A 25,621-nucleotide genomic window follows, 5' to 3' on the forward strand; every position below is an offset into this window, starting at 1 on the left:
AGACGTTGAGGCAGAAATAGAGGAGGATGAGGCTGTGGTGGATATTCAAAATCCCTTGGATCAGAACTTGGCGGATGATACCATGTTAAGAATGAAAAAATTGAGTTTGTGTGAATCTCGCTTGCCCTTCAAGATGGGTTTGCGTTAGTTCTTATAGACTTGTATTTAAATTTTGGATATATGTTTGTTACAATTGGATAACCACAATTGGTCATAGATAAGCTTACAACAACTAGATAGGGTAGTGACCTGGTCAATCGGACTTTTGAATTTGAAATACAAATCATATATCCGTTTCCTTAACACACGGGATTTATTGAAAATCGATATAAAAGTGTATAAGGCTTAGGAAAAAAAATAAAATATTTTACTGAAATGCAATATAGAATAGTAACGGTATCGTCATTAATAATATTCTTGGAACCCATGGTAAGATATCCACCCGCATCAATTGCTAGATTCTTTCCCTCAATCAATCATATTTAAATATGGTATTATAAATATGGCCAATTAATGCAAATGATTGAATTTAGTTATATATGGTATTCTAAATATGGTCAATCCAAATGCTCTGTTTTTAATTGTCAAAATAACTATATCATTCTCGTACTAAATTTTAGTGACAGAAAATAGAAAGGGTAAAAGAGTTCACTAACTGCATTGTAGGCTAATAGAGATAGACCATCACATTTGACATGGAAAGTAATCTAAGGGATGCCCTAATTATCAAATGGTGAGATTAGCCAAAACAATCCTCCGTGCAAAAGTAGTTTATTCATCACTCGGTTCTCTTCCATTGCCTATGATGAATATTTTTCCTCTATCATCTATATTTCACATGTCATGGTTTGATTTGGTCCAAGATAAACCACATATGTTCTAGATTGTCTACTAATCAAATTAAAGGATATGATGAATATTTTTCCTCTCTATCACCTATTTTTCACATGTCATGGTTTAATTTGGTCCAAGATAAACCACATATTTTCTAGATTGTCTACTTATCAAATTAAAATACGTACTTATTTCAACCACATTGTCTACTATGTATTATTTATTATTTCCATTTTCCTTCTATTTTATGCAGTTCACATTTTTTGAATATCTACACTTTCAACTACTTTTTGAACCTTCCTTTTGAGATGTGGCGAGTTCTTGCTCTGTTTGTTTCATTGTAAAAATTTCCTACCAAATGACATCTTACATGAAAATTTTCCTTCATGCCAATTCTCGAGAGTATGTGCAGAATGTTTGAAAATTCCTAAATATTTGATCGGTATTGCTCTGAACTAATAAACCAGCAGTTCTGGTATGGCATCTAGAACCATAACAAGAACTGGAACCTGGCCCAGAAGATTCTCTTTAAGTATGTCTAACATGTTTTAAATTATGGGCCAAGTCCACTGGGCCAGCCCAGAGTAAATTTTGAGGCCTAAATGAAGGTTGAACACTTGGACTGGGTACTCTCAATCTGATTCTGCTAGTTAAGGAACCTCATGAGTTTGACCCATCATCCACTCGCCAAAAGCCCAAGCCACGTGGTAGATGACATGGCATCACTAGATGATCTACTCAACCTACTAATTGAATAGTAACCAACTTCTAACCACAAACTCCCTTCCCCCTCTTTTGTCAACCAAACTTATTGATCAAATAACCAGGTAGTTTCATCATCACAGTCCATATGACAGTTATGCCTCTATGAATTGGAGTAGATCTCAGAAGCTTTTCTAAATTGATACCACTAATTTAGAATGATAGTTTATTTATATATTGTCACCTAATATCTGATATTGTGAATTTAATACTTTAATTTTTTTACGGCGGAATTATTTTTCCTTCACTTAAAATAATTTATTACTATGATTTATTTAGTTACCAGCGTCTAATATCTAATTTTGCTATTCTAGTACTTTTTTTTTTATTTTTTTTATGACGATTTTTTATTTTCCATCGCTCTAAACATTCAGGACACCGTTGCTTAATATCTAATATTGTGATTTTAGTCTTGATTTGGTATGACTTCTATTTCAATTTCAGATAGAGGTCTCTACTTCGGAAGTTAATTGATTTAGTTTTTACACTTTATTTCAATGAAATTGAAATCAAATGGAAGAGAAATTCTGAAATCTATGACAAGCCCTACAATTTCAAAATTGAAATTGCATATAATCTATTGTGCGTTGCTTTTTAATGAGCACATGGTAAACAATGGCTCTTTTAATGAGCCAAGTAATAATTTCATGTAATTCTCATGAAACTATGACCCTTTTGGCTTCTTTTTTTTTTAATAATGAACACATATAGAAGACCGAATGCAGAGACCATACCTCCCTCTTTATCTCTCTCTCTCTCTCTGGTGTACATACACTGAATTTTATCACCCTAAAATATTCCCCCACCCTTTGTTGCTAATGATTTGAGCTTAAAATTGATCCTAGAGATCTTGTCTCTGGGGTGATTTGGATGCCCAAACATTATCAGAATTGGTTGAAACTTTTCGACTAGTATTATTTTACCATACTAAGGTTAAATCTAGACTTTAATGTGATTAAGACATTGTTTAGCCATCATTTCATCAAAATGCATGTCATGTAGATCTCCCAATTTGAGAATGATTTTAACGTATTTCTAACCAAATTTGTGGTTAAACTTTACATCATTGTATAGTACTCTAAAATACATTTCCGGTGATATATGGAACATCAAAATTCAATGATCGGATCTCCTAGAATCATTATCTGAAGAACAACCTACAAAAAACACATAAGGCCCACTTTATGTGACCAAGGGATGAATATTGAATTTGATAGTAGGTGAATAGGTGAGCCACTCTGCATTCCAATTGCTATCTACTTATCGTCACCTTCGTAGGTGCCTATTTCTTGGCTGGATGCGTGCCGACACACATCCTCGCACGCATCCAACCAGCCCAGCCGTTGGTTGCTCACTGAGCACTCCCTGGTCGTTGGGCTCACTGGAGAGGATCCCAATCCCTGTTTCTTTCCCAAGGACCTCTCTTGCCACTATTAGCTCCACTTCATTCGGGTTGGGTTCGTGAGAACTGCCCCTCTTTTCTCTAATCAGGCATTAAGCCAATTTTGATTTTGGTAATATCATCAGCAAAACCCTTTGATGGTTTCTTGAAACCTCTTTCATTACCACTAAATGTCCACCATGGCTTCACTGCAAGAAAGCCCCACTTTGCTCTCCACCTTCGACTTGCTCAGACCTGCTTCCTACTCTGCAATCCCCTGCTCCTACCCTTCATGTACGAACAGAACTAGGGACAAAGGAAACCTTCTGTTCAACACATTATGTATCATGAGATTTGCTGCTCCGAGAACGATCTTTGGCTGCATGGACTCGCACAAGCTTCAATTCCAACACCAAAGAAGACTCCAAGGAGATGGGGTTAATGGATAGGATTAATTGAGGCTCTCATTCGTTTCTCAAATGGGTTTTGCAGAAATTCTTCTACTCTCTCTCTCTCATTGTGACTTAGGTATTTTGAAACCTAAGTGAGAGAATGTTAGTGTGTGCTTCTCGACAAATGCAAAAGGAAAGTTGCGACGAGTTCCTTGGATAGCTAAGATTGCGCAGAGGAACTACATTTGTGATTCAACGGTATCCCATTTCCGCCCCCATTAATATTAAATAGTAAACATCGCATGCAAGATGAGACCAATCTAATTCTTTAGTTCTTTACCATGAGTATGGACTTATACATTTGCATTTGTTACCATTCATGGTTAGAGACCTCATTTGTCAGAGAGTTTCAATTCCTGCTATCCAAACAAAGAACAAAAGTCATTTACAAAGTTGTATGATAACTTTGAGTGAGAAGGGTATATATTATAAACCCAAATCCTCCATCCTACGTCTCTGTGCATGATGATGCACCATGGACGATTGTGCACAAAACCCTTCCCCCATTTCCTATTGTCCATGTTTTCCTAGAAAAATAGAAACCCTTAAATAAAAATTTTGAAAGAATTACAGGAACCCTAATCACAAATGTTAATTAAACTAGATCGGAATCCCTCACCTAAAATCGTCATCTGACCCGGAGCTAGAACCGAAATAACGATTCTCATACCGGAATATGCAACTCACACCGACCAAAATCTCGGCTATCGCTGCCTCCGTCTTCTCTCTATCCGAGAAATGAAATGTCTGCAACAACAACACTGTCGGCTTCGCTTCGAAATTTTGCCTCTCAAAATTCCTCTCCGCTTGCCATCTCACAGTATCATGCGCCATGGGTGCTAACCATCCCATTATCCCCTTCAAAGCTTCTCTCCACCCCTCCGCCAGCGACTTGTCCTCCCATGACTCGGACTCGCCGCCTTCCCCTTTCCTCCTCTTCCACCTATTCCTCAACTTCGACCTCACCGACATCTTCAAACTTGTCGGTAACATCTGATAAAGATTCTCTCTCTCATCGTCTCCGATGGAGCAAGGTGAGTTCAGATACCTCTCTACCTGAATTATCACGTTCGCGTATCGTAACGAGAGTCCGGAACCACCAAGCGTCGACGGCGGCGCCACCTGTACTAATTTGTTCTTCTTTCCATCACCAAATACATAGTAGTGGTTCTCTTGGAACCCGATACCGAATCCGAATCCAAATCCGACTCCAATTGGGGCATCTTCGATCGGGTTTGAGTCCCGACTCAAAAACCTGATTAAGTTCCGTTTGGGTGGTTTTCCAAGTGGTCCAGATTTCGTGCGAGGCTTGTCAGGAATCGGATTGTTTTGAAGAGTCTGGTTCTGTAACGGCCCCGAACGGGAACGGACGTTTCGGGTCGATACTGGAGGGAGGACCGAAACGTAGGGTCCGAAAAATACACAGATTCGGGCGTAGACGAAGCAGATGATTCGAGCCATGAGACCAACGGCCTTGTTGAAGGTTTGGCTCCAAAGGGATAACTCTTGGAAGTGCCCAACCACTTGTCTCTGAGCCGCTAATTTCTGATCGAAAACCTCCGAGTTGGAGTTCTCCATGGCCGTGTTTTGATTCCATTGCTTCAATTTCCGCTCCGCTACTTCCATTTCGGACAAAGAATGGTATTCTAAGTACAGATTTGAGGTCGCAGAAATTAGCTTCTCCATCTTCTCGATGTTCTTATCGACCTCCTTCGACACGAAATCCAATTTGCTAATGTTGAGGATACCAAATTTGAGATCGGAGTAGACATCTTTGAAATTGCATAATGCAGGGTCGGAGCATTTTTTGCCGAGTCGAGTGACGGTGATGGCGCAGTGGTCGAGATCTTCGATTCGTTCGGCACAGGCGAGGTTGAGAAGGAAACTTTCGTCTTTAGAGTTGAGATAAGAGACGCCCTCAGATTTCACGATCTCGTTGCGGAGTTTGTTGAGTTCTTCGTCGGAGAGGGACTTGTAGAGGGAGAGGAGGCGTGACATGGTTCGAGCAGTCTCGAAGGAGAGAATACCGAGGGTGAGTTGAGCTTGTTCTTGTTCTTGTTCTTCTTCTTGTTGTTGTTGTTGACTGTTTTTGTTCTTCTTCTTGGTCTCAGAGGAGATAGAGCGTTTCAGGCCGCTTCCGATATCGTAGAGCCATGATCTGGTGGCGACCATGGCCATATCACTCTAGAGCTTCTTAATCTACAGTTTGAAAAGATCAATTGGGGGTAGAGAAAAGGTTCCAAACGAGGGTTAATTTGATTTCCTGAAAGAGTAGGAAAGGAAGAAAGAAGAAATGAGAAATAAGGAAATGAGGGAGGACGGAGGCATTTTCTGGGCTTCTTCTTCATTACTACACCTAAAAACAGCTAAGGATTCGGATTCGGATTCGGAGGAAGAAGCGGAGATGACAGACAGATTCGTGTGTAAATCGCAGTGGAGGAGGAGAGGATAGAAAATGGGGAAATGTCTTGCCTTAATTACCCACCACGTCGGCGGATTTCAGTTATGTCGGTTGGAGTTTAGAGGGACAATAGCGTAATTCCAAATTTATATAGTAAGATTGGATCCGACTCCTCCATTTCCGCCTATCCGGTACTATCGTGCACCCCCACACATAAGTACGCACACGATGAGCAAGGGTAAAGCGATACATTCCACTTTACTTGTGTGTAGGGGCAGGCAAAAATAGAGGAGTCCAATTGGATAAGATTACTCGAATGCGGGGTCCATGTAGTATAGTCTTTTTGATTTTTTTAAAGGTCAAATGAAAATAAAAGATCATTATATGAATGGAGAGTGCAGATTAACAAAATTAATCGCCGTTGCCGGGGATCGAACCCAGGTCACCCGCGTGACAGGCGGGAATACTTACCCCTATACTACAACGACTTGATGCTTGCGGTATCTTTCTTAAGTCGAATTTGTTATATTTTTCCATTTTGACGATTTAGAGGAACCTAGACAGATGGTTTTTTTTTTTTTTTTTTGGTAAAAATCTAACCTGATGGTTTTTTTTTTTGGAACCCTAGCCTGATGATTCAGGCCCTAAAAAATTAGAGAAGTGAAACAAAGTGCTAAAGTATCTCAAAAATATTGTTTTCCATTGAAAGAAAGTTTTTCATTGGAAACAAAATTTGTGGACAATTTATGCAGGATTGAGATCCGGATTATATCCGCTTAGATCAGTCAATTTTCCTAGAGCTCCTTATAAGGCTTGTTGGAAAATTTGTTGTCGAACTTGATTATTAGATCTTTGTTGTTCAAACTGAATAGTTTCATTTTTGTAATTTTCTAATTGCTCCAAATTCTTAAAAGTTAAATTAATCAAATTCAAATTTTCTTGTTCTATCTTAGAGTATCCATTTACTCCTCGATCTGAGACCGATACCCCATCTAGGGTCGACCAGGTATTGATACTGATATCAATACAATCATTTGATCCAATACCAATCGCTAAGAAACTAAATACCAAGTTCTAGATTTATCCTGGCATTTGCTGTTACTTGAACACTGACGCCTTCACAGAAACAACTAGTTCGGGGTTGGGTGGGAACCAATTCCAAATTTGAATTTTCTAAGTTCAAATTCGCACCAAATTGAGATAGTTTGACAAATTAGAACCCATTAGCAGTTTAGGGTGGGCAGAGACTAGTGAACCTTGGGTCTTAGCTTTTTTTAGGGTTTAAGAACCCCCCCCCCCTTCCCCGCGTGAGAACAACTGCATAGTTGGTAGAATTGAGGAAAGTAAAATCCCACCCTAGAGGTCTTGGGTTTAAATCACTTGGTTCTCATCTTTCCTGCTCTCTCTATCTCTCGCATGGAACAGGTCCAATAGGATAGAATAGGCACCCACAAAAAGAGAGCAAAAAGAGGGGAGAGGGGAGAGGGGGAGAGGGGGGAGGGGGGGACCAAGGCATGTCATTGTCATAATTTGGCCTTCTTTTAGGCTCTCTTTGGTGTCATCTTTATTTGAATTTTTCATAGATTTCATAAAATAAATCAACAAATAAATTTTTTTGTTAAGAAATTGAAATTTTGTATTTTATCCATTAAAAATAATTTTAACAAAGAAAAATTGCTAGGTAATTCAATTTTGAAAATAGATTCTCTATTCTCTAACACCCTCCAATTCCCTATAATCCCTCACATGGGAGTGAAATGACCACTTACCCATTGCCTTGGGAAATGTGTCCAAACAGTGGATAAGTGGTCATTTCAACTCCCATGTGAGGGATTGTAGGGGAATTGGAGGGTGTCAGACTTATAGGAGATAAAAATTTAGAAACATAGGAAAGGAGGAATTGTCAAAATAGGGAACGGCGAAACTGTCCTCCATTTATGTATTTTTTTTTCTTATTTTGCCCCTAAAAGTGCATGGTCTGCCGATCAGCGAATCATTCTCCTATTTTAAATTGGGATTTTACAAAATAATTGGAGAAGCATTTGAAAATTAATATTGAATGGTGTTTTTTTTTGAAAATTCATTTCCAAATCATATTTGAAGAACGAGTAACCATAGAGAATGACGAAATTCCTTCTGTTTCAATTGTGATATTAACACTTCACTACTTTGAATCTTGATCCTTCTTCCATAGTTAGACCATCTCAGATTGCTTGACCTTCAGTCAACTCAATGGTCCTTGTAGAGAGAAATGGGTCTCCTTCTCCTACCAAGAAAAAAGTGTAATGCGTTCATGATTATACAAACCTCTAGATGCATAATTAAAGCTCGGATTGAAGGCCCAATAGAGAACCTTTGAATCCTTTGATGTCAACAACAACTTAAAAAAAAAAAAAAAAAAATCCTTTGATGCCTCGAGATGAATGATGTCACACATAAAAAAAAATTAAAGACAAAAAACATAAAATGTTTCTTGTATGCTTGGACTAACACTTTTCTCAACCACCTGAAGGAGTAATTTGGTAGACTAACCGTAGAACTGATCGAACCAGCCCAACAAAAGCCCAGCCGGGCCCATTCACTAAACGTGTCGACTTGACCGATATGTTTACTAACCGGGCGGTCCCTGTGTAGGGTCCTTGCCCATCAGGCGCCCCAACCAGACTGACCGATTCTAGGCCCGACCTAGCCTGATCGGTTACAACCTGACCCTTTAACTTGTAAACTTTGTTATGGGCTTGGGCCCTGTTTGATTTATTGGCCAAAATCTATTTATGACATTAATTTTCTGTTGGGTTGAACTGTATATTTTTATGATATTAACTTTCTGTTGGGCTGGGCTTGATTATTGGGTATATTTTATGATATTTTTTTAGCATAGATTTATATAATGGGACATGGGCCAACACGAGTTGCACTATTTCAGCCAATTTCTAATGAATCGGTCATGTTCGAACAGGTGAAATATTCAATTTTAATGGGAAAAAACAGAAAAGAGGTGGCAAAATGATACATCTCTTTGTAAAATTAAAACATTCAGCTTTAACATGATGCTCCGTTTAAAGCCCGTTTATATTTAAACAGGCCCATAGCCCGGTTTTGCACCGTTTAAAACCCAGTTAAAGACTGATTATATTACCCGATTATAGTTTGAAGCTCGATTGAGCCTGACCAGGCCCGGCTTGAATACTTAAACAGGTGGTCACGGTGCGGGCCTTAAGCACCGTGAGGCCTGGGTAGGCCTGACCAGTTGACACTCCTATCTGAGAGTCATTATGTATGTAGTCTTACCCTTATTTTCACAGAGAAGCTGTTTAGACTCGAACCTATGGCTACTTGATCACAATGAAGCAATCTTACCATTATACCAAGGCCTGCCCTCCTCCAATGAAATAGCTATGTGACACCAAATTAAATGGCATGCAAGAACTCCACCCAAAAAATAATTGGAAGTTCGGAATCCAACTTGGAAAAGTCAATGTCCAACTAAGGCACTTCTACGACTGAGTGTGAGTTATAAATTGCTCTTTTCCAACATATAAAAAATAGAACAAAATATTCCATAAGGAAAGCGAGTAAAATGATATGGTACATCAGTGGAAAGGGAGTGTCTAAATGATAAGTCTATATTTGTGTTTAAATCTTGACACCTTTCAATTGCGCCTTGTCCTATTCATAGAAGTTATCGAATTTAATATATAATTCAAGGGTGTTGCTGTGAAATCCGGGCTGGATTTCTCTTGGCTGAACTATCCTGCACAAGAGAACGATACAAGAAAAAGGAATGCCAGCCTGAACCAGTTAGAACGCTATAATGCCTAAGTTAGATCTCTGCAACAGATAAAAACTCATATCCAAAGAATAGGAAGTGGGAAACCCCTTTACATGTGGTAGGGGCTGCTATTTATAGGGTTGAGATCGTAGATTGGTATGTGATTTTCCAGATCGGAGATGGTAGGGAGCGTCCCATATAGGGGTAGGTGTCATCTGTGGAGTGTGACACCTGTCGGGTTGGGAATCACAAGGAAAGTGCGACCTTAACTGGTTCGGGCTTTGGTAAGGTTAGCTTACCACAGGTTTAATTGCTTGTCGCCCAAGCTTTAGGATTTGTCCAACGTGTTTACCGATTGTGTAACATGGGGTCATATGCTGACTGGTAAAAAGGGGGGAGTTGTTCGAGGAGCTGAGTTGACTCCTCAGCTTGGTCTCCTGGTCAAATCGGGAATCGGTCTGGTGCGATCAGATTAGACTAACATTTAAATCTCGACCCAACTAATTAAATTAGACTTAGTTTGGTTCAACCTTGGTCAGTCCGTTCCTTTAGTCCTACTGCATGCCATTTGATGATTGGTTGGACACAATATGGTTCATCAAAGGGTAAAAAAGAGTTTTCAACAAATTGAAAGTCATTTTAATGCACTTTTTATGTGAAATAACAACATTTACCCTCATTGAAAAAAAAATGTGTTATACTAAAAGACAACAAAAAAATGAGGTTACAAATTTTTTTTGACACCTTATAAGGGGTGTCAATGAGAAAATCCCTAGAGGAAAAATTAATAATTCAATACATAATAAAAGTAATTAATAGATCACCTATTAATTGATGCATTTACTTATTCTATTTCAATATCATTTAGGTCACCCAGAGTAATTGTATGAAAATGCCCCACAAATGGTCGGAGAACGAGCAACTCTTTTGATACTTGATGCATGGTTGGGCGGGATTGTGGGTGACTACGTAAACATGCAAGTGCTATTCTTACAACAGAAATCACATCATTTACAATATTTTGATCCGATGGAAATGGGAGGCAGGGGTCTAACACATTCCTTAATGGCATCTTTTGGCCAACTAGTGATGTTAAAGCTAAGATGAGCTCCCCCGGATGGATTCCCATGATTGTTTCTAATACCACTACTCCGAAACTATATACATCACATTTCTCAGTGAAAACCATAGTGTAAGCAAGCTCTGCAAGGGAAGAAAGAAATGGGCTTAGTGACAATGTATGAGACAGACAAAAAAAAAGTTCTAAAATAAATACAAGTTTCTACAATATATTTTAAATGATGGTTATGCTAGAGAATGATCTGGATTCACCAAGTATCAATTTTTAAGATCAAATTCAATCATTAACCCTTTATCTGGATCTATGAATGTTACGATCCTGCTGTCCCACTCGAGAGTAATGAACTCTGGTGGGTATCCCACATCAGAGAGTAATGAACTCTGGTGTGGACTAATATAATCCTGGGCACCCTCATCTACTGAACCGTTTTTGTGGGCTGAGATCTAGGATCGTATCAGTGGTATCAAAGCAGGCTGCCATGTCTACGGGTCGGGGCACCGCAAGGACGACCTATGGAAAGGGCTACCTGGTGCTCGAGGGGTCCGGAGTGAAAGCCGCCATGGAGTGGGCAGCCGGGGACATCGGTCCAGAAGCGTGGTGGAATGTTACGATCTTGTTGTCCCACTCGAGAGTAATGAACTCTGGTGGGTATCCCACATCGGAGAGTAATGAACTCTAGTGTGGACTAATATAATCCTGGGCACCCTCACCTACTGAACCGATTTTGTGGGCTGAGATCCAGGATCGTATCAGTTCTCATAATCATGAATCATTTTGCCACTTGTCAAACTCGGTTAGGCTCAAATTTTACATGTGAGCAAGGAATCTTGTATCGTTCAAAGAGGCTACTAATGACCAACTGATTAAAACAATTACTCATTTAGGTGCGCTTCATAAAAATCATTTCATCAGTGGCATTGGAGAATAACAACAATATGCTAGCGGAGGCCCTTCCTACAAGACAGGCGATTTATCTACCAAAGATAATTTTATATTTAGTAGTTTCAATATAAATTTCATATGGTTATAGTTAAAATTTTTATCTAAACAATCCACCTATTTCAGTCACATGAAAAGATGATCTGGCAATTCTAATTGTTGGATATGCAAGGACTGGTTTAACCATATCAAGTTTCTGACTCAAATTCAATCAAATTTCTTTTGCATGTTCAGGCTTTCCATCAACCATCTATGTTCTTCTAGCCACCTTCCCCGAGTTCTGAATTATCAATTCGATCTACTCCCTTTAGTTGCTGCTATGACTTTATGGATTTGTTTTTTATTCATGTCACCATCTACTCCTGTGGTAACTTTAATACATATGCTTTTATATAAAATGTTGGAAAATGATCTAAATACCAATTTTGACAAGCTGAATTTGTTTAGTAATAGAAAAACACAAGGAAACGGTAATGCATTGTGGGCCATACCTAAGGGTGTCGATTCCAAACCGAATCGAGCACTATTATTGTTTAAACTGAAACCGATAAATCGATTATTATTAATTCAGTTCAGAATTTGGTATGACTTATTGTAAAAAATAAAAATTGGTTGAGTTTCAATTTTGAACTGATAAACTGTCAAGTTTAGATTAAACCAAATAAAATCAATTATAAATCGAATAAAACTGATTAAACTGAATAACTAAACCGATTATGAATTGTTAAAAAAACACAAAAAGCAACAAAAAATCTAAACGAACCAGTGATAGATACCATAAAATTTTGTTACAAACTGATTACTAATCGGTTTCAATTTGGGAACTTGAAATGATTCAAATCGAAACCAATTGCTAATCGGTTCAGTTTACTTCAATAACGATATGAACTAAATTGAATTGAACTGTTCAAACTAGAGCAGAATCAATTAACACCCTTGGACCATAGGGTGGAGATGGGATTTTAGAATAGACATTATCAAGGATTGTACTATGATGCAGCCCAAGTGCATCCATCTAGTAATCACAACCCCTAAGGAGATCAGCCCGCATTAAAGCCCAAGCCCACTTAGCCCTAGACCAAAGCATGATCAAGCACCAATAATATTGTGAACAAAGCTATCAAAAAGCACCAAAGAAGCTGGCCCAAACACCTTGGCCGAATTCTCCATTGGAAGTCTCTATGAGTGCCTCTTACTTTTCCCCAAGTCATGAAGCTGCCTTCCCTTGTTCAGCTACAAGGAAAACTCTTTGAAACTTCACTTACCTCCTAGAAACATGTATCAAGGTATTGGAGATTGGTTCTAACATTAGAGTCTTCAACAAGAAAGCATATGTTTAGTTTTTCTTTGTTATTTTTCTTCCTTGGTATTTGTCATTGGTCCACCACATGTTTTGGGGACTTCAACAAGATTTAGTGAAGAAACTATTGCCAAGTTAACTTCCTTCACTTAAAATCAAGTTGAGTTTCAACCTTCAATCTTCAAGAATTGAAGAAACCTCCGGTGACCTCAAAGTGTTGTCTCTATCAACGTCTTGAAGAGCTGGAAATTCTACCTCCACTAAAGGACCTAGAAGAGTACTTTCTTGCAAGTATCCTCATCCTCATCTATTCTCTACCCTTCTCTCTTATTTTCTGATATTTTTCCATGTCCATCTCTTCATTTTTCGATTCAAAATCGAATTCATATCATTCTTGTTTTTTTTTTTTTTCCAGTTTTATATTGTACACAAAGTTTGGAAAACTCATTCTATAGTTTTCAAGATTTCAGTTTGTATAGTGTCCTCAAATTCATAACCCCATTTCACCCATTTTTATTCATAATTTCAAAAAACTCAAAGAACAAAAGTTTTATCCTTATTTGTTAGCCTTAATCTCCAACTAGAATCACCCCAAACCGAATTACATATTGAAATTTATCCTTATTTTACTACAACAGTATCAATCTGCTTGGATTTGAGATTTCACTCTTGTAATTGTTATTCTCTCTGATACCATGTTAAGACTATGTTCAAATGGAATGGAATTGATTATCTTTCATTAAGGTTGGAAGGTATATTAGTAAATATATACAAAATAAGAGCGCAATTAGATCTACCAATTATCTCTACCTTACCTAAAAGAGAAGACAGATATGGATTCAGGGTGTACAAGGACTAATTCAGAAACAAGATAAATCTAGACCCGGATTGACTCAACTCCATCTCATGCAAGTCATAGCTAGACAGCTAATAGTACAACCTAAGCAAAAGGTTATACCATACTATCCATCCAATAGTTAGTTTGACTAGACGACCCCTCACCCTCTAACATCCCCTTTCAAAAGTTGGTTTGGCTTTGATCAATTTAATTCTAAAGGATGGCCTAAGATTTCTTTTTTCGTTTGATGGGAAGGTTGGATGTGGTGTTCCACCCCTCCCCAAATGTATTGAGTTCTTGGACTTGATTAATAAAATTCTGAAGGTTCGACTATGCTCCAAAAGCTTTGGACATTTTAAAAGAGAGTGTAGGGTATAGTAATTTGTTTTTAATTCGATAGGAAAGTACATAGTGCTACAAATTCTTATTTCTATATTAAAAAATTAGAATATAAAAATAATTTATTAGGAAAATATGACAAGGTAGCATAGGAAATATATTAGGGACTCTTTTTCCCTCCAATAAAGTAACTTCTATGTTCATGTTCCTTTTTTTTCTTTTGTACTTTTTTAGTTCCTTTAGTTTGTAAAAGGTTTTTGCCTGGTTTCTTTACAAACATCAAGAAATTCAAAGAGATATAAACAATTTTTGATATCCTTTAGTTTGCTTTTAGTGAATTACTCAATTAAATTAAAGGCTGTGTACTCTTTTTAGTTTATATAACGTCATAGCTTAAATGAAAAAAATCTAAAGATAAGTATTTAATAAGTAATGGATAAGACGTGGAAACATTCATCCTTTTATTCGAAGAGAATTGTAATTAAAGGAACCTAAAATACATTTCTCTTTTATCAAGTTTTGATGATTGTATATTCGATCTTTCAAAGTCCAAATACAATATTATTAAAATTATAATAATTGTGCTTCCACTTGGACTTGAAGATAGGAGATACAAACACGTTTTTCCCCTTTTTGATACTAAGACAACAAATACTTAAATGGTCTTAAATAATGGAGTGAAAATAAAGAAACCTTAAACAACAATAACAATATAGATATAGCTGTGATAAATGTAAATACTTGGAGCAATATATCCATGAGTTCCTTTAAGTGATGTCCAAGTAGATGAGTCTGGCTCTAATAGTCTTGCAATGCCAAAATCAGATACACGAGCCTCAAGTTCAACGTCTAACAAAATATTTTTGCTTGAAATATCTCGATGAATTATTGGTGGAACACAATCATGATGCAAGTAAGACAAAGCATTGGCCATGCTTTTGATGACATCTACTCTTTTTAGCCAATCCAACTCCACAGCCTCTAATTGATTTCTCAAGATTCGTGCTAAGCTTCCCTTTTTCATGTACTCATAAACAAGAAACATGCATCGTGGATGGGAGCAGAACCCATAAAGTTTGACAATATTCCGATGCTTTATATTTGTTAATGTGCGTATCTCATTCTCAAAGCTTTTCTCATCAACTATCACCTCACCTTCAAATGGATGAAACTTCTTCAAGGCTACTACATGGTTTGTAGGTAGCACTGCTTTGTAAACACTCCCATAAGTTCCAGTTCCAATGCAATATTTAGCATCAAAATCTTCTGTTGCTTGAATAATGTCCTCATAAGCAATATTGCCATCGAAATTCCATATTGAAAATATATTGCCATGGTTTCTTCTTACTATTTCTATATTTCCTTTTTTCACTTTTTCTTGCATGAGGAAGAGGACACCGATAATTTCAAATGAAAGCAATACAATTCCTATCAAAGAAGCAATGATGGATATGATGATTTTATGTTTATTTTTATTTGATCCATCGCTCGAATGAGATCGATTGCAGGGTGGTACACCTTGAAGTTCACCACATAACCCTTTGTTGTTTCTAAATGCTTGACGTGAAGCATTTTTGAAAACCCTACTGTTAGGAACAACACCCTCCAACTCATTATAGGACAGATCAAGATATGATAAGCTAACCATCCCTTGGAGAGAAAGAGGTATAGAACCTGTGAGCATATTGTGGGATAGATTCAACATTTCCAACATTATCAACTTTCCAAGTTGTGGTGGGATTGACCCACTGATTGAGTTATGACTAAGGTCCAATTGCTCTTTTAGAACTACTAGATTACCAATTTCAGATGGAATGATACCGTTCAATGAATTCCAGCTCAAATTTAATGACAACAATTTGGAGCATAGACCAAGCTGTGTTGGGATTGATCCAGTTATCCTGTTTGCTGAGAGATCTAGAAACTTCAAATCAATTAATTTGCCAATTTCAACTGGTACATGCCCTGAAATCTGATTGTCATTTAAATCCAAGTGGAACAAAGTGGATAAGAGACCGAATTCCTTCGGTATCTCTCCAGAAAGTTTGTTGAAAGAAAGGTCAAGTCGTCCAAGTTGAGTTAATTGAGCAACCTCAGGTGGTATCTTCCCACTAATATTGTTTCCAGAAATCTTTAGCACTGACAAATTCTTACATTGTCCCCAATTTGGTGACAACTCCCCGTATAATTTGTTGTGACTCAAATCAATGTAAGAAAGATGTGGATATACACCAAAACTGTCTGTTATATTTCCTATAAATAGGTTGTTTTCAAGTCGAACTCTCCTTAAACTTGTACAATTTCTCAAGTCAGGAATAGAACCCATGAAACTATTGTTCTCAATAGTTAATTTTTGAAGTGATAGTCCTCAGCATATTTGTTGAGGTAAAGTTCCAAAAAAGAGGTTGTTAGACAACTGGATTTTTACAATGGATGCTTGGCTACCTAAGTGTTGAGGTATGGGACCAGAAAATTGATTTTGAGCCAAATAGAGAACCTCTAGTTTACTTAGATTAGCTAGAGAATGAGGGATTGGACCACTGAGTTTATTTTGAGATAGGTACAAGCCAATTAGATTTTTCATACCTCCAATTTCTGAAGGCACTGAACCAATGAGTTTGTTTTCACGTAGATTGAGGTGGATGAGTTTGGAGAGGCAACCAATATGGATGGGAATGGTTCCTGTGAGTTCATTATTGCTCAAATTGAGATAAATGAGATTGGGAAAGGAAGAGAAGGTCAAGTCGTCAAGCGTACCTTGCAGCTCCACTTTTGGAAGACTAATTTCAATCACACTTCCAACTTTGTTGCAAGTTATACCAAACCACTTGCATGGGATTGCTGATGAAGTTGATCTACTCATGGTTGAAGATGGTGATGTAAGATTCCAAGAATGGAGAGCAGTAATGGAGTAGCTTTTTGAGGTTGGCTTTCCATCTGAGGAGAGCCTCTGCTTCACTTGATACCTGAGAGACTACCCCTAATCTACGACCATAAGCAGAGGAAGAGGAGAAGATAAGGCAAAGAAGCACTACACCAGATGGGAAGAACAATGACAACAGAGTCGGAGTACGGGAAAGAATTTTGGTTGTGGTGAAGTAGACCATGGCGTACGAGTTGTTGGATGGTTTGTTGTGATCACATCTATGCTCAATTGCTAATATGTAGATAGTGTCTAGTATTCTCAAGTCTTGTTAATTTGTTTTCCAAAGAAATAAACAAATTTATTTTTCAAACAAAGGCGGCTCACTCTGTTTTGTTTTTATTTATGGAAAAAGGATCATTAATTGACTGATGACGACTTGACTTTTCTCATATTGCAAGCTAAGAAAAACTTTAAAAAAGTGGCAGAGAGACTTGCTGGTCAAAATGGATTCAGTTGCTGATCTTCTAGCCAATTTCGGCTCTAGTCATAGTCAATTTGTGTATTGGAATTTTGAACCTGGCCCCTAGCCCCGTATGCAGGGAATGTTCAAGTACGTGAGTGACTCAGTTGTTCAGTTGGAATCCATTATGTGAGAATGTTCTATTTGAACGATTGTGAGTCGTTCAAGTACATTTGCGTACATGAACATTCACCCTTGGCCCCTGGCCTATTTTATCTCTAAAGCTCCAGAAAATTATCTCCTCCAATTTCCTGTCTGGCTCAGTTCCTCAATCCCTCTAATAAGGGAACAGATGGACCCCACCCAGGCAAAGTGTTCGGGCAGTTCTTCTCTCTTTGATACTTGTAATTCTGCCCTTCTTCGTGAAGTGACTAATGAGGTTTCTTCAATAAATTTCTTTCTTTACCAAGTAAAGAAAATGTCAAAATGGATTCAAACCTTCATATACGGTAATTTATCAATATTCAGTTCCATGCAAGAGAGAGGAGACCAGTCCATCTTTATATTGCTCTCCTTCGTGAAGTGAAGTTTCATCAATAAATTTCCCTCCTTACCAAGAAAACAAAGAAGTCAAAATGGATTCAAACCTTCATATACGGTATTTTTCATCAATATTCAGTTCAATGCATTAGAGAGGACTAGAGGAGACCAGTCCATCCCTACCAAATATTCCAATATTTCATCAATATTCAATTCCATGCTTGAGACTAAGTATTTGTTATTATTAAATCTCTTACAGTGTCTGTGTGTTCGGGTCCACATTAGTACTATTGTATTACTAATTAATACCTCTCATCTTAAGTATTTTTCTCCTTGGGGCAAGCCTCACAATCATGCATGGTTCTAAGAATCGATATTGAATTGACGAATCAGTATTGACAGGTCGATATTTGATTGATGGACTGATACTGGACTGATCCTAAGTTCTACATACCAATACTACGTCAATCCGGTCCGATATACGGTTTGATCCTGAAAAGTGACTTCTAAACCTTTGTAGTCCGATCCGAATTGGTATCGTAGAGACCAATATCATCCCTAATACTCACTCCTAAAACCATGCTCACAATGCATGTTCACGGTTAGTGGGGAAAAAAGAAGCAAAGGAAGATTGATGGATATAGGGAAGACTTGTGAAGTAACAACTAAGCTACCTTAGCCCCCACACTTAATTTCTCTCCCCCCACCTAATTGAAACTCCCTCTTCCCTCCACCTCTGCAAGACCCCTTACCCCCACAGGGGCCACGCTGCCTCTCAGAATTCTTTTCATGAAAATATCCAAAAACGTAGAGTGACAAGTGAGAACCGTTGCCTTGTAGTATATAGATAACTATAATTAGCACCTACACCTTAAGAGAGAGTTAACTTGGGTTTTGGACCTCAGCCACAAGTTGGGGGTTAATGGTGGGCTTCAATCAGGTTGGGTCGGCTGGAGGTATGGCCCAAGGGCAAGCTAAAGTCTAAGGAGACCAAGCCTAGCCTGACCCAACTGTTGAGCTTTCTCCACGCCCAACCCAAGCAAACTTATTTAAGCCCACAGTTGGGCTTGGCCTCGGGTGGTTTTGGTTTTTAATGGGGAGGATCAGAAACCATCTATGTTTTTCTTTCTTTTTTTATGGTTTATTATTATTATTTGCGGGAAGTATTCTCTGTGGTGGAGTGCAGGGGCCACAAGCCTGGGGGCCAATAAAAGCATGCGGAAACATCTTGGAGCGGGATTTTGCCTTTCTTAGGGGCAGGGCGGTTAATTTGGCCCCCATTGTGTTTTGGACATGCGCTCAGATGCTCTTGAGAATGTCACAGCGTCACACTAATGGGTGTTGATTTTTTCATTTTTTTTGATAGGTAAAGGGGAGGGAAGATGTGAACTAGGAAATTTGAACCCAAGACTTCCGGATAGCGATGGACTTTTATGCACAACAAGCTATCAAGTGCAATAGGCACTTGTTCACAATGTGTTGAGTTTATTGACTCCTTTTTAAGTCGGTAGAACCAACCGTGCATAGTTTCATAGCATGTGATAAATTTGGAAGTATTTTGGATGTTCAAATTCCGAAAAAAAGCTGCTGTAAGTTTTCTTCTTCCCTCTTCTCACTGAAGCCTGTTTAATCAATGACTTCATACTCTTTCAATCTTTTTCCAAGAACACAAATTTCACTATCAATAAAAAGAGGCACTTCTAGACTTCTAGAAAATTATATAGCTAGGGGCTGGATTCCCCAAACCATTTGTGGGAATCTCTCACTTCACATCAATGACAGTGTGAGAAATGGCATAATCCACGTGAGGTTCTTAAAAATAAAGTAGGAGAGAGAAAAAGAAAAATCCCATACTAGAGGACGACAATAAACTTTTATTTTTGGTAAATGAAAACGACAATAAATTAACATTGTGGAAAACTATGAATCGTTATCCCCTCCAATTCGTTGTCCGCTCCAATTCCTCACATAGGGGGCGGAAATAACCATCCTACTCCTTTCCCGAACACACTACCCAAAGCTGCCCTTGGTGGGGTCTACTTCCCTATTAGAGGATTTGAAGGAATTGAAACGGGCAACGAATTGGAGGTGATAATTATTCGGAAAACTATAGAGATTTAAATCAAAAGTCAAAATATGTAATTTCAGATTTTATTAGTCAGTTAATTTTTTAATTTGTTCTCCAAAATGATGAGCTAAGAAATTGTAACCATTTTTTAATTGGCTCTAGTCTTATTCTTAAAACTTTAAATCTATATTTGATTTGCATCTTCTTCATAATCTTAGATTTTCAAAGTTGTGTTTTTTCACTTGGCCAGTTCTTCTTCGACTGAAATTGATACGTAAAAAGAAAACGTTGGAGGGTGACCTTTGTACAAAATTTGGGCCTCCATCAACAATCCATGTGAGAGATATTTTGGGCGAACCATAGCCCCTCTTGGTGGGCCACACTAGCAATTAGGAAACTATTACAATTGGATGAAAATTTTGGCACTTCTACATTCAATATAACAAGTGTCTTTATATAATTTAATTTGTATAATACATGTATTATTTATTTTATGTCATAATAGTATAAAAAGAAGTCTTGTTATATCTACCTCCTGACAACTTTGATGGAGCCCAGATTGACCCAACCCAACAACCTTTGTTGGCTAGGTGGGCAATCCATAACTTATAATGTTTATCCAACGGTCAAAATTTCTGCATCATCTTGGAAGTAGGGGCATTTGATATCAGTTGTTATTCGAATGATCACCTACCTAGGTGATCCTTAATTTTCCTATAGTTTATGTCGCAATACTTATCTATTATCTTGAATTATTTTTAGGGTTGATTATTACTGTCGTCAGATAAATTAGACAAAGAGAGCACCCATTGGATTTTTTTTTTATCGGTACCTACTCTATCTTATGCTATGGGGGAAGGAAGATGAAAGCCAAGAAATTTGGATCTTAGACCTTCTCATAAGATGAACTTTACCACCCCCCACACTACCAACTGAGTCCGGATCCTCTGTCGTACTGCAGGGTTTGCGGTGCACATCTCGGCGACACAACATAGGTCACGTGGCACACATGGTACACATTGCACACATAGCCTTTGCTGTACTGCAGGATGTGCACCACACACCCTGTAAATTGTAGTACGACAGAAAATTTTTATTGCTATCAATTGCAATAGGCAATTGTTCTCATGCCACGTACTATCTATAATGCTTTAGGGTTAAAAACCTAAAACTTACCCTTGTAAGTCAATGAGTTGGATAATATTTCCATGAGCTTTGGACTCCAACTAGATTCTGATGTAGCACATAATTAGGGTTACATGTCTTAAACAAACATTTTGAAAATTTAAATCCTTATAATCAGATCGAATCTTATTTTTTTTTTTTTAAACAATCAGATCCAATCTAGGTATTGGTGCATATGATATTTAGATTGGAATTAATAAAATAACCCATGATAAACATGAGGTCCCTCACCCTCATTCTAATTTGCTCGTGTGCTACGAATCACCAATTTATTATTCTAAATTATTGCATACACCACGTGGTTGTCCTCCCTAATTTTTAGCTTTAAAATTTTAAAACAAGTTAATCACCATACTCCATAAATCTCTCATAATATATTGGACCAAACATGTTATAGAGGCTTTGTAAAGCCAAACATGAACCTATGTGCCCACTTCCATGAGTGACCACAATCACCACTAAGGCCTAAAAATATGAAAAGATAAATAAATGGGTATATGGTAGTGGTCCATAATTGTGGCTTCACATGTGGCCACAACAAATCTTGTCATGTAAAACATTAAGGTTTAAGGATCTCGTTCAAATGTTCCTAACCAGGTGTCTAGTTTAACACCCAACACCTTTCTAATTCATATAATAAATAAGGAAAAAAAGATTCCTATGATGTCGGAGTGGGAATTTCTTCTCAAACTCTCCCACATGATAACCTGTGTAGATTATATTAATGTTCTAATTTTTTCATATGAAATGTAAGTCTCCTATTGAACCAATCTGATCCTCACATTCTTATTAGTGTGATTTTCTACTTTGACATCATAGAAAATCTCTATCCAATAAATAATAGTTATTATTGATAAAAAAAAAACAATAAAAAATAAAAAAAGACACGTGATTAAGGTGTATATACATTTCAGAGATTCTTTTTCTTCATTTAATGACATGGGTCCCCCATAGACGAATCTACATATACTGTAACTTTTATCCCCTATAATCACGGATGATGTCAATATATTTCATGAGATTAAATCTCTTTTTTTTTTTTCTAACCAAAAAAAAAAAATCTCTTCTCCTTAGTGTTAATCAAAGAGGATGTTGAAATTGATACAATCTTGACTTATTATTGTCACCATCCATAAGCTCAATAATGACCTATGACAACTCCACCATATGTGACTGACTATGTGAGGTATTTATTTATAATTATCAAAAAAAAATGTGACGTATTTATCAAAAAAAAAACTGACTCTGTGAGGTAAGCAAATGTTGGGGCTGACCCAATCAACTTTCTAGAACTCGTCCAAACGTCAATCCTGACTCCTCTATCAGTGCTTCTAGACACGCTTCCATTACTACCAGTCCAAGCTAAAGCAAAACCCTTCTCACATAATTAAAGGCAACACTAACTAAAATTTTACAATAATTAATCCTTGCTTCAAAGGCTCATACATGGCTCATTATGGACTCGACGACCACGTGCCCCAAATCAACCTTTGACTCGTGTGCCATGTCCCACCAATTTCTTGTTCTAGATTGTGACCATGACCATGTTACATTTTGTTACAAGTCACGTGGTCACCTCCACCATTTACATGTACAATTGCAATTGGCTCTCTCTCTCTCTCTCTCTCTCTCTCTCTTATTATTGTGGATCGTTGAGAATAATACCGTACACGCAAAGCTTAATAATAGATGACAGGATTATGAACCAATGTGTATCTCACTTCTGTATCATCATCAGATTGGAATCTATCTAACTCAATCCCTTCGCTCAATTTTCTACAATTCCTTTATCAGTCTTTAACTCTTTATAGCATAGATGGAAAATCAGATTTTCTCACTCAGACTTGTTTTTCAGAAAATCCTTGTGACTTGGCCTTGTGCTTGTCAAACCTGGTTAAGGTGAGTAATGTCTTTCTTTCTTTTTTTTTTTTTTTAAATATTGCTAAGAATATGTATAAATTAATAAAAATCAGAAAAATACATAAAGTTATAAGAAATCGTTAGAAAAAAAAAAAAAAAAAAAAGGAACTAGATATCAATGCATTTTGAGTTATATCATTAAACAAGAGAAGAGATTGAAAGAGTGGAGGTTTTTTATTTATAATTTTAGAATAAAGATTTACTATCTTACTCAACTCAGTTTCTAAATGATCCGGCATTATGATTTTTTTTAAAATGACTAAACTCTCGAATTTGTCATGAGCTGAGTAAAAATACCCAGTTTTATTTGACTCAAATGATTTAAGGGTTATTATCAAGTCTCGTCATTTTTATCCTGGCATAATCTATACAACTCTTGATCAAGTTTCTCAAAAATTTGGCTCGACCTGCGTTACTTACCTCAATCAAAACCCGATTTTCCAATTATGATTTAGTGTCCGAATGGTTTTTTTTTTCCTAAAAAATCCAAAATTAAGACTAATTTAGTTTGAAGTCTTTGAGGAGTATTTTAAGGTTGAATGATGGGATAGAGAAACGTGGATTAGATAGAATAGAACAATAATTGTGGAGAGTAAACGAAACGGATAAAGGTCAACCGACGAATCTACATAGGTTGCTTCAACAGGAGGATACCGTGCCACGTGGGACAGTAATTTGCTGCTTCACGCTTACGCTTGATGGTTGCCGCCCAACAAACAACCGTTAACCTAACCACGTATGTTCACACGTCAACCCAACCAAATCAACCCTAATCCACGTAATGCCCTCCGACCCATTAAAATGACAAAACTACCCTTCTATTAAATTAATGAAGACAATGACACTCTGAAATTATCTCCACAAGATTAGAATCGGTAGAGCCAATGAAATAACTAAAATACCCTTTCTCTCGTCTATCAAGGATAATTTCTACACGCAATCTTATTTCCTAACCATCCACTTGGAATTTAAAACAGAACATAATGAATGACAAACAAACAATGGCAAATCACTGACAATTTTCTTATACATACACAGAATTTTTATCCGCTGCTGTGCACTGCAGTGCTGTTGTGTCATCGTGCAGTGTAGCAGCGGACATGTGTGCACAGCGGGCCCCACTGTGCACACATGTCCGCTGCTGCGCCGCACAATGCGCACAGCAGCACCTCCCGTACAGGAGCGGATAAAGGTCCACAAACACGTGGGTGATAAGATTATTAAAAAACATTGGAGATTGAGGGAAAGATAAGTGCTATTTTCGTAAATTCATCACAGTTGAACGTAATAATCGGTCTTTGGCGGCATGTTTGGTAGTTTAGCAGATCACAGAGACACCAGTCAAAGGAAAGGATATTCGTTCCCCACTGAAAGGATTAGGTGGTTGATGATCCTTTTGTACCGAAAAATTACCATTACGGAGTTGAGAAATGAATCCAAATCCCGTAATTTTAGAAAACAAAAGAGGGTATTTCGGGAAACCTATCAGTGTACTCGTTTCAAAAGAGCCGTCTCAAATTAATCCAAAGAAGGAAAGAAAGAAAAACATATTTCCCATGACCCTTTCCTTCTTCTGTTCACGAACAAAACGTTCCTTCCCATCCCCTCCAACCTCCATATATAAATATTAATACATCTTAAAAACTTCATACCAAAACCTGTAATTGAAGAACGGAAGATTTCTTTTCTCAGTTTCTGTTTGAAGCTTTTGGCCGGAGATGGAGCAGATGAAGAACACCAATACCAACAATAGCAACGGCAACAGTTACAACTACAGCTACGGCGGAGAATGGGAGAAAGAGAGAAATAATCATCTGGGCATTCCAATTCACAGCCAAGTGAGAAAAATCAAGCAAGAGTATGAGAAGATTAAGGATTCATCACCTCCCCAGCTCGAGATAAGGCCTGTCCTTCGAGAGATCACAAGGCAGCTCTCGCGCTCTCCTTTGGGACGAGTGCGTCAACCAATCTCTGTTGGAGACTCGTAGAATTCCTTCTAGAATCTGATTTGAGTATATGGATATCCATACAGATTACAAAGAGGAGTAGGATATAGGACTCTGTTTTTCTTCTTTCTTCTTCTTCTTCTTCTCTGTTTCTGGCGTCCTCTTTGACTTCAGATGTAAATATTTTTGTTAAATATTTCAGTAGATTTTCCATGACTTGTGTAACCTTGTAGGGGGATGACACCAACTTGTTTTGTGTACAAGATACATGTTTTCCCAGTTTTAATGGGTAGAGGCAGTAAAGTATCTTCTTCATCCCTCTGAATTTTGCAGAGAGGGTTACAATATTATAACTGAGAGAGTTCATGTGTGGTTGTCGTCTGAATTCTCTTGGTAAATGATGCATATGAAATCCTTCAAGCAGACATGCTTAATACAGGATAGAGCTTTTTGGGCTTCTGCACAGGACTTATTTCTTCCCCTTTCTTTTCTTTTACAAATATGATTTACACAATTTTACACAGATGTCTCTGGTTC

General features: G+C 37.6%; 3 protein-coding genes and 1 non-coding gene across 5 annotated transcripts; 1 reads left to right on the top strand and 3 right to left on the bottom strand.

Moving 5' to 3' along the window:
• Nucleotides 1-4,044: 4,044 nt before the first annotated feature.
• Nucleotides 4,045-5,427, bottom strand: LOC122654913 (protein PSK SIMULATOR 3-like). The gene has a single exon (XM_043849172.1). The coding sequence runs from the start codon at nucleotides 5,425-5,427 to the stop codon at nucleotides 4,045-4,047; it is 1,383 nt and encodes a 460-aa protein (XP_043705107.1).
• An 819-nt stretch (nucleotides 5,428-6,246) lies between these two features.
• On the bottom strand, nucleotides 6,247-6,318 carry TRNAD-GUC. The gene has a single exon. It is a non-coding gene; the product is annotated as a tRNA-Asp (tRNA).
• Nucleotides 6,319-10,446: 4,128 nt separating this feature from the next.
• LOC122654914 (MDIS1-interacting receptor like kinase 2-like) lies at nucleotides 10,447-16,705 on the bottom strand. The gene is made up of 2 exons (XM_043849173.1): nucleotides 14,841-16,705; nucleotides 10,447-10,805 (listed from the first exon to the last, which is right to left on the bottom strand). Exons 1-2 carry the CDS (start codon nucleotides 16,423-16,425, stop codon nucleotides 10,447-10,449), a joined length of 1,944 nt encoding a protein of 647 aa, XP_043705108.1. The 5' UTR covers nucleotides 16,426-16,705.
• An 8,018-nt stretch (nucleotides 16,706-24,723) lies between these two features.
• Nucleotides 24,724-25,404, top strand: LOC122653991. Of its 2 annotated transcripts, none has more exons than XM_043847964.1 (2): nucleotides 24,724-25,140; nucleotides 25,173-25,404. In XM_043847964.1, the coding sequence occupies exon 1, from the start codon at nucleotides 24,857-24,859 to the stop codon at nucleotides 25,124-25,126; it is 270 nt and encodes an 89-aa protein (XP_043703899.1). In that variant the 5' UTR covers nucleotides 24,724-24,856; the 3' UTR covers nucleotides 25,127-25,140; nucleotides 25,173-25,404. The 2 variants fall into 2 exon arrangements, with proteins under 2 accessions (XP_043703899.1, XP_043703900.1); XM_043847965.1 differs by having other exon boundaries at nucleotides 24,729-24,872; nucleotides 24,906-25,404.
• Nucleotides 25,405-25,621: the final 217 nt, after the last annotated feature.

This window comes from Telopea speciosissima, chromosome 3 (genome assembly GCF_018873765.1).
Source record: "Telopea speciosissima isolate NSW1024214 ecotype Mountain lineage chromosome 3, Tspe_v1, whole genome shotgun sequence".
Lineage (NCBI taxonomy): Eukaryota > Viridiplantae > Streptophyta > Magnoliopsida > Proteales > Proteaceae > Telopea > Telopea speciosissima.

Bases quoted from the DNA above. Each gene is read 5' to 3' on its own strand.
- LOC122654913 (XM_043849172.1), bottom strand. From the start codon at position 5,427: ATGTCACGCCTCCTCTCCCTCTACAAGTCCCTCTCCGACGAAGAACTC.
- LOC122654914 (XM_043849173.1), bottom strand. From the start codon at position 16,425: ATGGGTTCTATTCCTGACTTGAGAAATTGTACAAGTTTAAGGAGAGTT. The intron at 10,806-14,840 runs GTATTTACATTT...CTTCCCTTGCAG, and splicing joins TCATGGATATATTGCTCCAA to AGCTTGCTTACACTATGGTT.
- LOC122653991 (XM_043847964.1), top strand. From the start codon at position 24,857: ATGGAGCAGATGAAGAACACCAATACCAACAATAGCAACGGCAACAGT.